This window comes from Eutrigla gurnardus (assembly GCF_963514095.1).
Source record: "Eutrigla gurnardus genome assembly, chromosome: 15".
In the NCBI taxonomy this organism is placed as follows: Eukaryota; Metazoa; Chordata; class Actinopteri; order Perciformes; family Triglidae; genus Eutrigla; species Eutrigla gurnardus.
In genome coordinates this window covers 14,558,250-14,570,654 of record NC_139938.1, presented here as the reverse complement: position 1 = coordinate 14,570,654, position 12,405 = coordinate 14,558,250, and the positions used below count along the sequence as shown (strand labels likewise).

The following is a 12,405-nucleotide window of genomic DNA, read 5'->3' as shown; positions in this document are numbered from 1 at the left end:
GTGTGTGTGTGTGTGTGTGTGTGTGTGTGTGTGTGTGTGTGTGTGTGTGTGTGTGTGTGCGTGCGTGCAGGTGTTTTCCCGTGCGAAACACAATTCGCTCATATGTACATACAGTCTTTATGGTGTACGTATGTATGTTTCTGAAAAGGCAAAGCAACTCACCGACATGAAATCAAGTCATGTGTCACACTTGGCTTCTATAGGCTCTTTGAGAGGAAAATATAGGAGAGTATGTGTTTTTTTGCTTCACTGAATGAAAATAACCCCCGCTCAGATTTTGATTCTCCATTACGGACCTAAGGGACGGTAGAGAAATGGTTAGAGTGGGGAGGAGGCGTTGAATCTCACCCCACTCCAAGATTTTATTTCATGAAAACATGAATTATCAGATGAAGCCACAGCTAACATGGTTAGCTTCATATGACAGCGTATTAAGGCCACTGAAGGTGGGGGGGGGGGGGGGGGGGAGGGTGTGGAGGGGGGGGGGGTGGGGGGGGGGGGGGGGGGGGAACGGAGCCGAAAGAGGTGGGCAATATTCTGAGAAAAAAAAATCGCAAATTTGCCACTTTTTTGTACAATTATGAATCTTGACCCCCTCTCTCGCCTCCGTTTCCTTTTGGCATATATTCATGTGTACATAACCGATATAAACAAGTTGTTTGGATCCGCTAACACCAGATGTTTGCCGTTGCTATGACAGCAAGTGAAAGCTACTGCTAGCATTTACTCCAACTGCCCGACCAATAAACAATAAGAGGACAATTTGGCCCGTAGAAAAATTAACCAACAATAACCATGAACAGCCATCACCCTAAGTACCTTAGCAAGGCGTTGTGATGTATTAATTAGAAACATAAATGCGACATTCGTGGGATTTTAGCTAGCATAAATGCCGGTTGTTAGCATCATAATAAAGTAGCAAATTTGCGACTTTTTTTCTCTGAATATTGCCCCCCTCTCTCGGCTCCATTTTATTTATTTTTTTCCGACAGTGGCCCTAATACGCCGTCATATCTTCACAATAAATCTAGAATTTGAAAGAGCCTCCCCTGCTCTCTTTAAAAATCTACCTTTTAAAATGAATAAAAGCCTCTCCATGTACACCTCTTATTCTTACTGCTACAAGATCCACTGCCTGCAGAACAGAAATGTATACAAATGGTTATAGTTTCATCAATGGGGACAATTGAGCACTCATTAGCATTATATATAGTAAAGGAATTTCAATAATTACTTCACTCTTGTCTCCTGGGCTCAGTAAGTCACGTCAGATAGCTCATACTATAATGGTTCAAATGATGAATTCCCCTCCTTCAGCCTAATTAGAAAGCAGTAGCTCTCCTGCGTCAACTCTCTTCCTTTCCGTTTCCATCTGCATGTCTCATCTCTGCCTCCTCATGTCTGCGTCTTGTTTTTCACCCACGCAGACCCGGCTCACAGTCAGAGAAGAAACGGAGACGGAGGGATGGGGAAAGCCTGTCTCTTTTTTTCCAATCCCACTCCACTCTGGATTTTATTTTGCCCTTCATTACCACGAGTCCCTCTCAGCTCGTCGTTTTCCAACCGTCTGAGAAGGGCTTTCTGTGGTTAAATGAATCTCTTGATAGGTTAGGAGCCCGGTGAAAACCACAAATTCCAATCCTTCACTGAATTTGATTGCTGCAGAGATACGGCCTCATCCCACCTGCACGCTCTCATCACTTCAGCGATCCTTCGATCTGCCCACTTGCAGGGATATGATTGCTCCTAGATGGGTAGCATGTACCTGGAGGGGGAAAGGGACCCTTTTTTTTGTACCTTGGCTGCATATATATGTTCATCCATGCATGGCTAGCCTTGCACAGCAGAATGTATGCATGAGCTGTGAGGGTAAAAGCACCATCAGGACAGCCCGTCTCTTTCCGACGCTGACCTTTTCCCCCCCGATGGAAGACGCAGGGGTCAGTACGTGGAGTCTCACGTTCCTAGGGATATGGCGTTGCCATGACAACAGAAGCAGAACTGTTAAATTTTTATCCCCCTATTATTTAGAGAAGTTCAGACAGAGTAGTTATGTCAACTTGGTGAAACAAAGCCTTGTTACATATTCCAGCCCCGTTCGACTCATGCAGGATTTAAAAAAAAAAAAAAACATTTATTCATTGTGGATAACTAGTGTAGGAATACACTGGAGCACCTTTGGCAACTGTGCACACAGAGACAAAAATAGTCCCTTCCTCTCTTTTTTGTAGTGTTTCAAGAAGGGGCTTGATGATCAAAAGATGCCCACATTTGTTACACTTGCGATTGCATATTTCATGTTCTATCTAAGGAAATCCCTCACCAACGGCAGTCCTGCTTCATCCACTCACTCCCGTGTGATCCTTTTTACATCTAAGCAAGTGCTTCACCAATATAAGGCAGGATGACAACAGGGAGAACCTGTCAAGTTCTTTTTGTTCTCACGCTTCCTGAAGCATCGCAAGATTCGGTACACTTCACAACGGGTCGTTTCACTCTCGGCGTCGGACAGCTAGTTTTGTTCTCCGCCTGATTCCGTTCAGGGTTTTTCCAAATTGGTTTTGTCGGCCTCCGCTGCGAGGTGCTGTGCAGCTTATTGTGGTTCAGCCACCGTGGCCAAGCTTAGCGCTCAGCCTCCCAAGACTGCTGTCATCAGCACAACCTCCAGTACTACATCAGTGCCGTAATTGATCCACCGCCATGTCCTCTATGTCTCTTCTCCCGTCCCCTTCCCTGCCTCTCTGACTTGTGTTTTATAATTAGATAATTATTTGATTGCATGCACCAGCTAAGGGTAAATATTAGCAGTGTTCACGGAGCCGGAAGACGCTGGGTTATAATAATATGTTTGTCTATTTGTCCACCATAATGGATTTTCCATCTGCCTCTCTGCAATCTGATCTCAAGCAGAATATCACCAATGTAAATACACATGATTATTTTGACCAATATTAAACATCAAGATCTGATTATTTTATAAAATAATACGATGGTAAGTGATTTTATTTTAGAGTGTTACCCATAACCCTTGAGTACAACAAGCTCCCTTTAATAGATTCAGCTCACAGAGTTTCCAGCAGTTTCTTCACGAGGATATCTTTAAAATTGCTTCTAAGATGACCTTCAGGAATACATATCCTTGAATGTTTTCCCCCTCCCAGTGAATTTGGACAAACCGTAGCCCTGCACCGGATTGGAGCGGCATCAGATGCACCGCAGGCAGAGAGAGCTGCCTCCTTAGCAGTTCACTGATATCGCTGCCACAGGACACGTGGAGAAGGCCCCTGCTAATGAGGACAGTCTCCCCCGCTGCACTTCTAATTACAGGGCTGGAGTTCTATTTTAAACTTTGGAAACTACTCAAATAATCAGCGTGATGGTTTGAAGATGCATATTTGACTACGTAATGAGCATATTGGTGCAAATATCCTATAATATGCACTGCCTGCCGACAGGTGACTGTACAGTTTTAGATAGAATATGACTATGAGTATATAGGAAATAAGGCAAATGATACAGAATCTATTATACAATAATAATAATAATATAATAAAATGTATCTGGAAGTCTTTTATCTGAGAGCAAAAACATAACAGATTATTTTCATGTCAGAGTCACTCAGGTTTTCTTAGGTGTGTTGACGCCTGGTTCTTTATTGGCTTGTGTGTTGTTGTTTTTATATATACTGCTGTGATTAAACCATCCTGCACTGACATGCGATGCTGAACGCTCTTTGCCCTCCCCGCCATCTGCTCATCTATTGACTGTACATGTTTCAAAAGCGCCACATACAGTCAGTTACTTCCAAATGTTGCGTGGTCACATTAGACACGTTTAAATGTCAGTTTTCTCTCTACGTCGTACAGAACGGTGCCTTTAAATGAAGCAGGATTGCTGTGTACGATCGAATTGTTGCATTGACTGAAACAGCTATATGGCATGTTAGAGAGAAGATGCTAACCCTCCTGCAGGGGTAAGACCTACAGTATGGATTTATCCCTCCTGAGCTGGTGGTTTTACTCCTTGCCCGTGACATCATCCACCAACCATGCATCATTTTCATGTTTTTTCATGTAGAGAACATGCATGTTGAGCACATTAGAGACCCCATTTACTCATGTTGTATGTTCCATAAAGCCACGTGACCATACTGTTACTCTGCCTTCTCCTTTTCAATGTCTCACGAGGAAAAAAAGCTCATTACAAAACACTTTGCACCCTTCCCTCTCCTCCTCCTCGCCTGTCTTCGTCAGACATCCCAAGGGTGATTCCTTCACTTACATGCAAACAGTCGGTGGTCTCCGCTATCCTTCACTTATCTCTGTTCTTCCTGTCATAGAGTGAACATACATATTAGTTTCATAATTGCATTCCTATTTTCAAGGCCGCACATATTCTTGCAGGACACGTATTACTATGTGAGGTTGCTATATATAGACTATAAGAAAAAAATGCCTTTAAAATAGAAACAAGTTCCAAGATGATCACTTCCTCTTATGCCTCCAGTGTCTTTTTGTCCCATGGGCAGCTCGTACAGGGAACAAGATTGTGGGCTGATTTCAGAAATAGCTGCTACCCGGACCAGCTTAGTGACTATATTGGTAGAGAAAAAGCTTTTCCAGGATTCTTTTTGCCCTTTCTTACACTTTGCTTTTGTGTCTTTTATTTCAGATTGAACGAATGCTCCATCCCCCCCCGAAGAGCCATACAAAGACAGCTTTGGTAATACACAGTAAATGCCAGATAAGTGGCGCATCGAAGTGAAAACGGTTCCATGAGATGACCTTTCGACCTTGGGATAATCAACTGAAGGGCCATCGTCATCGCACAGACGTTGAAGAGACACACAGAGGAGATCACTTGTAACTCCATAGATGGCCTCAGCACCTTGCAGGTGTCTTTGAGCCCAGCAAAAGAGTCGGTCCATCATGAGCGTCCCAACTGGTTTCCAGGGACTGAGGGTCAACGTTGACAGAGGAGAGAAGATCGGAAACAAAACCCAGATCCAGTTTCCTCAACCTGGGGATGACAATGCCAATCGATTACCTTCGACTGGCGCTCAGGAAAGAAGAGGATTGACAGAGGACACGGGTTACAGCACAAGCTCCATCCCTCCTTTGGTGTCGCAGAGTGAATCTCCCAACAAATTAGTCATCTGGGGCTCCGAGCAGCAGTGTTTAGAGCCTGAGATCAGACAGTTTCTGGAGTGTCAAGAGATACACACATTCTTGGGAAACCGGGATCAGGAGGAAGATGACGACGACGACGGAGGAAGCATGAAAGATGAAAAAGACGAGGGTCCCATGTCCATATCCTCCAGTTCAACTGCCAGCTCCGCTTCGACCGGAGTGAGGAGAAATGACAACGACAACAACAAAGTGGAGAACAGAACACAGCGGGGCAAAGTGGTGCAGAAAAGGAGTGACTGTCACAGCACCGAAGAGCTAGACGCGTGCATGACAGGCTCGATTGACAAAAGGGACACCAGGTCAGGCAGAGACAGGGAGAGACGGAAGGGAGGTCTGAAGGAGTCCAAGTCCGAGACAAATGTGTTTGTCTCCAGCCTGTCAGCCGTTTCCCTCAGCGGGAGCCTGTCGAGTGCTCTGGACAGTAGCGGAGAAGCTGCTATCTCCTTGTCCAACTCTAAGACCAATCCTTATCCCAATACAAACCACACTACCTCAGCCCAGACCAGGAGAAGGGCAGCCGCTGTAGACGCCAACCAGAACTCCCCTCCGTCGCATCATTATGGCCGTCCTGAATACTACAGTCAGGATCAGAGGCAGGAGGAGGGAAGTCACCATAGAAATGGATTGTCTTCTGATGGGGGGCTGGGCCAAAGGAGGAAGGCAGGGTTTGAGGAGAGGGATGTGCCACCACGAAGGCAACAGCTTGTCAGACCCCTCTGTCAGACGGAGGCTGGAAGAGCAAGGAGCCTAGCAGAGTCCAACGCTCATCCAGCAGAGACGGGGCAACCTTCACCCCCCAACCCCTCTCCAGATTCACACAGCAATGGGTCAAACATAAAGTTTACAAGATCATCTTTACGCGAGCCATCAGATTTCTCAAGCCTGTACAACACACAGGCCAGCCAGGCAGCCCAGAGGGAGGCTCCACCTGTGGAAAAACAGCACGTCACGACTGCATGGCGTTATTCTAGTCCTTCAAATCCTTCCACGTCAGAGAAGAGACCCCAGACTCAACTCACATATAGGAGGAATTGCTCCAGTCCCAACAGGACGGGGATTGATTCCAGGTCATCTACCCCTCCCCACTCCCCGCTCAGGACACCCCAGGGTTCACCACGCAGGCAATCTTCCATGTACCTCGTTTCCAGGAACGTCCCTGGAGTGGTTAGACACCTCCCGTCAGGATGCAACCCCGCGGTAACGGCGTCAGCTCAGGGCCATGGCAACAGTTGCATGAGAGCGTCAGTCAAAACCAATATAAGCACAAGTGGAATCCCCAAAGCGCCTCTTAACAACCAGCAGAGCTCGAACCCCAGCCCCAAAGAGAGCTCCCCGTCACCAAAACTCAAACCTAAAGGAGTCCGGCCCAAAATCATCACTTCCGTCCGGAAGAATCCTCAGTTTAAGCCCCAGGCTGCTGACGGACCTTATCAGGTATCTTCTCTACCATCCAGGCTGTCAGCATACGCACACGGCCAAACACCCACTCCCTTCAAAAACACCCCCAAAGACCCCGACGCTGAAAGCAGGGGAGCCCCAGTGCTCAGCGCCTCCAATCTGCTTTATGACAAGTATCGCCAAGAGATGCAGACACACATCTTCCCATCGGCGATGCTGGGCAGGAGTCTGAGGCCCCCTGGACACACACACACCGTCCCCCCTGCACACACACACAGCCACACAGCGCCCCCGAAACTGGGCAGCAAAGCGGACGCCTTCTACGGGGCAGCTTCAGAGGCGAGTATTACACACAATCACAGTATCGGATTTCAAGGTTTTTATTCTGAATCTTTTATGGAAGAATGAAGCTTGCATTTCTATTTCTATTGTAGTTTGGTATCGTGCTCGTTCTCATTCATTAAAAGGACTTTCTATCCTGCTGAGATTGAGCACAATAGACTGCAGGACAGGATTTAATTATGGCGTCCCCATCAATTAGCATGATATAATTACTTCATGATATAAATTATATTACGCACATTAAGTCCAAAGTTACATTTGTTGATTCTGCAAATCAGTTTCACTAACTGATGTCCATAATTTCCATCCAGCAGTAGAAGCATGTATAATTAATCACGGATCTTCTGCATTTCATTCCCACTCTGTGGAGAGCCGCTCGTTATCGCTTTTAAATCATCCCTTATTGATTCTGATTAAATAGCTTCTATTTGGCATTCATATAGCGTCAAACGCCGACATGTGGAAATGAATAGTTAATGCATTTTCAAGTACAAAGCCTACAGGGACAAGAGTACACTCTCAACGCTTCATATGTCACTGCACGCACGTTGGCATTTTGTCCAGCAGGAGGGCCTTGGAGAAACAACACTTGCTCGAATTATGCCGCTGATGTTAAACAGTTTTATCATCTCAATTTCCCTGCATGTCATCAAACTGTTGACTTCATCTGTGGACACATTCCAAGATGGAGAAATCCTTGTTACATGAGGAGACAATACTCACATTAACCCTTTGATTGAAGTACTTGATAGTACTTCAGGGGGCCAGCATACATAATAGATTTTTACTGTATTTTATTTCATTATCTTGATCTTCAGATGGGGAAGTCTGCCAGTTTTAAAGGGATTACACCTGAGGACGCCCTGCAGTCACGGACGGCTGCTCAGACCGGAGGGAGCGGCAGCCTCCTGCGCACAGGCAGAGGTCTTCGTCTGGGTCTGGGAGCTGTCAGGGCGACCGCGGCCTCAGCCAAGGGCAGAGGACCTGGTCAAGGTCAGAGGTCAACGCTGGTCTCCAGCCAGCCAGTCCAACCTGTCAGCCCAGCGACCAATCAGAAAAACCAAGATGACACGGGTAGGAGATTTCTCCATATTATATTTTAGAGCAGGTCTACGTTTCCCTAAAGAACACCTGAGACAGAAGGCCTCGTTTGTGCCAGATTTGATTTCATCAATCTAAAATTCATCACACTGGAGAGCGCTACCATAGCGTTTCCTTTGCAGCAACGAGCAAAGCAGCGGTTCTGGCGTGAGATGAAGGCAGCTCATTTAAATGCATTCTCAGGGATTCCTTTGGGCTGATCTGATTGGAGGGCTTTAAGAAAGAAACACTCTGAGGGGACTTTTCTCCGCTCCAGAAGGCTGCCATCGACAAAACTAAATGAATAAATAACAGCTTGCTCACACTTTCTCTCCACACAGCAAATTTCTAATTCAGATGAGTCAGATACCACCTCCGACTGCTGGAGTCAGATTTACGGTACAGCCCGGCTGTCGCTGGAATAACCGGGTATGAAAATTGCTCATCACCCTGCACACTGCTGGAAGGCTCTGCCATTTATCACCTCCATGCATACTTGACCTGCTCTCTCGCTCTGCGCGATAACCCGGAGACACCGTTAAAAAAAATGCACAGGGACGTACGTGTGCATACGGACACGCATAACCTCAAACTGCGCATACTGAATTGATCAGCGTAGTGTTTTGGTGTGCCAGGCTTCCTTATCAGGAATCCCTATTAATACACATGCATGGTGTCTCAGTGCTGCTCGGCCCTCTGGGAACTACAGACTTTGAAGTGCAAAGCAATTAACGTGTAAGTAACGCCTGTATCTTCCTGCTGGAATCATCTCTCATGCCTGCAGTAACCTGCCTTACACACACTGACTAGATTAACAGCTAAAATCTATGTATGTGTTGGTCTGTGTTCTTGTAGGCTATGTAATTAAAGGGATTTCTGTTGTGTGAATCTTCCCCCCCCCCCATCCATCTCCCGGAGAAATTTAAGCTGTAACCCTTAAAAATGTGCCAACAAGAACTTTATTTTTCCCTTTGTTCTTTTCGTCGCTGTGAACAACTTTCCAGGCTTTTGTGAAGGGAAATCTCTCCATATTGCGTCCATTTATTACAGTAATTATAGTGTATATAACAGTTAAAGTACTCCAACTACTGGCATAATTACCGTGCAGGGTTTAAACTCTTGTTGTTATGATAATGATCATCCACTTACGGGACAGGACATTTGTGAAGAAAGCTACTGTAACTTGTGCATACTGAGGCTCTGATCTTCCCATCTTCACAGCAGAGGAGCCCCGTGCTTTTCTCCAGTAGATTACAGTGCACTCAGGTATCACATTTAATAACATGCAATTTAACGCTGTGTGGAGAAACTCACCTTGGGCTGGGCTATAGTTAATCTCAAGATAGGATTCTCTTTCAGTCAGTGAAAGTCAATTCAATGCAATTCATTTATAGTGTCATATCACAAGAGAAGTTATCTCAGGACACTTCACACATTGAGCAGGACTAGAATACGCTCATGATTTTCAGAGTTAATACATTTTCAAAGTCCCAACATCACCCAGGAGCAAGAAAAAACAGATTTAATAGGCTTTTAGGCAGAAATCTCATGCAGCAGACCCTTGGGTTCCAACTGCATCTGGTGTTGGTAGCAGTAATGTCAGTGGATAACGATGTTTTCATTTCTCCGGGGTTGTTGAGGGGCCGTAGGTAGTGTTTCAGACCTTAGGGGGAGGTTTTATTCAACTCTCTGGAGTTGCTGAAGGGATAAAACTCCGAGCCCAGGAAAACACAGAGGGTTTTATGATTCATGATGCATATTCAAAGTCAAATTTCCATGAATAGTCAGCAATCGTAGATTTGAAAGCTGCTTTATGGGGTAGAGGGTATTTCGCAGGTTCAATTTGTTCAATTTGTTGAAACAAATGTAAGGTAACGGCTTAAAAAACGAGACCCAAAAAGGGTGAATTACAGAAAGAGAGGACCGTCAAAGTCATATTAATAATTCCATCTCCTTCCTATTCCTTTTAAGACTGTGATGAATAATGTGTATCTGCATTTAGCAGGAGCGTAGGTCCGTGATATCTAGGCTGAAGATGTTTGTCAGGCTTACTTCTCTCCCTCGTCTCTCAGAGGGGATGAACGGAGTGGTGGTGGTGGTGGTGGTGGTGGTGGGGAGGGGGCAGGAGGGAAATGAGGACATTTATCTTTAATGATCCTGACCTTCTCACTCAAGTGTTGCGGGCTCCAATCTAATAAACAGACCGCTTGGCGCACAGGCAGATATTGAGGAAGCAGGAAAGAGGTGATAAGTGGGAACAGCGGCACTGATGATGCTGGAGGGGAGTTACACTGGAGACTATCCTCCTCCTTACTGTCCCACTTTGTCTGTTTCTAAACCGAACCAACACAGCTTGTTTCCTCCCTCTCAGAGTCTTTCATGTATTGATGCAGTGGTTACCCCGTACCTAGTGGAGCACACAGCTGTGCCAAATAGTTGAGGAAAGGAGGGCTGCCTACCTTATCTCCACAGCCAGCAGGGGATAATGCTTCGGCCCAGGATGGAAGCTTTGTAGGATACTGCAGGCTGGGGTAGTCAAGATGGGGTTTCTACCCAAGGCCTGAGGATTTAGCCGCTGCCCACTGTGTGTAAAATGTGTGCAGCCTCGCTTGTTCATGCCTGCACATTTCATGTGTTTTGCTGTTGGGAACCGTAGATTACAGGGAGTCCCATTGCTCACTGGCAATAGTTGCCACTATGGAGCTCAGATCTGACCTTTTATCCCCCTTTCTCTCTTTGATTCCCTGTCTTATCTTCCTCTATAAATACGTTGCCTCTCTTCTTCATCTCTCTTTTAAATCGTTTGAATCTGGTTTGAAGTCCAGAAACCTGAATGGTATCGCCACAGCGTTTCACTGTTATACATATAATAGTGAGGGATTGCTAATCTTGTAATGAGCTACAAACACAGTGTATGTATTGTAAATGTATAAATGCGTGTCCTAAATTGTGGTTGTCATATCGAGCGTCATAACGGCGTTGGCATTAGAGGACCTGCTGGCCCCCAGCCCGGGCTGGGAGCACGGCCAGAGCCAAAAGCAGCTGTTAGCAGCTCACTGTGTATATTGTTATCATATTTGCTTGCTGTAGCAATCAGAGTCATAACACAGAATGCTTCCTGGTGCCCACTGAGAGCTTAGTCAACACAGGATGATGAATGAGTCATAGGGGAAGTAAACATCACGGTGTGTGAGTGGTGGTTCATGAGTTTACAGCAGTCAAACACAAGAACGACTGTAGACGCTGTCCGTTCAGCACCATGTGATGCAGCTCAAACACATGCAGCTAACTGACCCTTGCTAAGTCCTGCCCTTTGAATACAGACTAGCCAATCATAGCATCGCTCTCTGGCAACTATAGACTCTGGAATGCTTTCAGATACACATTTACACTCTGCAGGCTTTTATCTTTTTAATCAATTTGTGCTACTCAATGTGTTTTTACATCCTGGATATTCTTCAGACACATATTGTATTAATATTTTTCTTTACACAATGTGTTGACATTGAACATGATTTTTGTCCTGACAGATGACCAGGTTTTCGCCCCTCATGCTCCTCCTCCTGCCGCTCCAGCGGCGGCGGCAGCAGCCCAACCCCCAGCCATGGCCTCCAGGTCTCTGCTTCCCAAAGCCAGCCAGTCGGGCCTGCGCCCCCCAGGCTTCAGCTCCAGCCGTCTCCCTGCGGGCCGACTGGCGGCCTTCGGCTTCGTGAGGAGCTCCAGTGTGTCCTCCGCCTCCTCGGCCCACTCCGCCGACAGCACACACAGCGACCCCTGCAGGACACCTCACCGTGAGTCTCGTTACAAAATCTCTCCACTGTTTCTGACAATATATCTGTTGATATCAATGGTACTTTCTTTCTCTACTTATCACAACATACCGAGGACGCAGTAATCCTCACCCTGCTGTCTTCATTGCCTTCTATGTATTCCTCTCATGAATACAGTTTGCATAAACAACCCCCTCCCACATTCATTATGGTGCAGTTAGCTTTCTCTTCCTGTGCTCCACCCTCCGAACAATTTATTCTTCACGCTGGATTTACATACACAAGCTCCAGGTCAATAACAACTGTGGAGCTGCTGCTTTGCAAAGCACATTTCCTATAAACACACAAGGACACAATACCAGGGATGTTTCTGGAAATAGATATTGCCAACGCAGTCGTCTAACTGTTAATCGCTGGGTATTCTGATTAGACAAAGTTTTGATGAACTTTCACTGTGTGTTGACCCAAATAGAGGGCATTCATATTAGTTCATTATAGTCATGATCAATAAGCCTAGAGGTGTAGAACTCTGTGGCGTTATCACTAATTGCTTCAGTTGAGTAAAAGGTGATGACGGAGTGCAACTTTGGTGCGATGACAAGGATGACAGTTATCAGTGGGAAATA

At 45.9% G+C, this 12,405-nt stretch overlaps 1 protein-coding gene across 1 annotated transcript in view; it reads left to right on the top strand.

Annotated features, from left to right (window-relative positions):
* Positions 1-4,671: 4,671 nt before the first annotated feature.
* mtus2a (microtubule associated tumor suppressor candidate 2a) overlaps positions 4,672-12,405 on the top strand; it is a 50,171-nt gene continuing 42,437 nt past the window's right edge. The window contains exons 1-3 of the mRNA XM_084029352.1: positions 4,672-6,926; positions 7,748-8,003; positions 11,540-11,800. Coding sequence (XP_083885478.1) covers positions 4,929-6,926; positions 7,748-8,003; positions 11,540-11,800 — 2,515 coding nt within the window. The 5' untranslated portion in view covers positions 4,672-4,928. The remainder of the gene's footprint in view (positions 6,927-7,747; positions 8,004-11,539; positions 11,801-12,405) is intronic.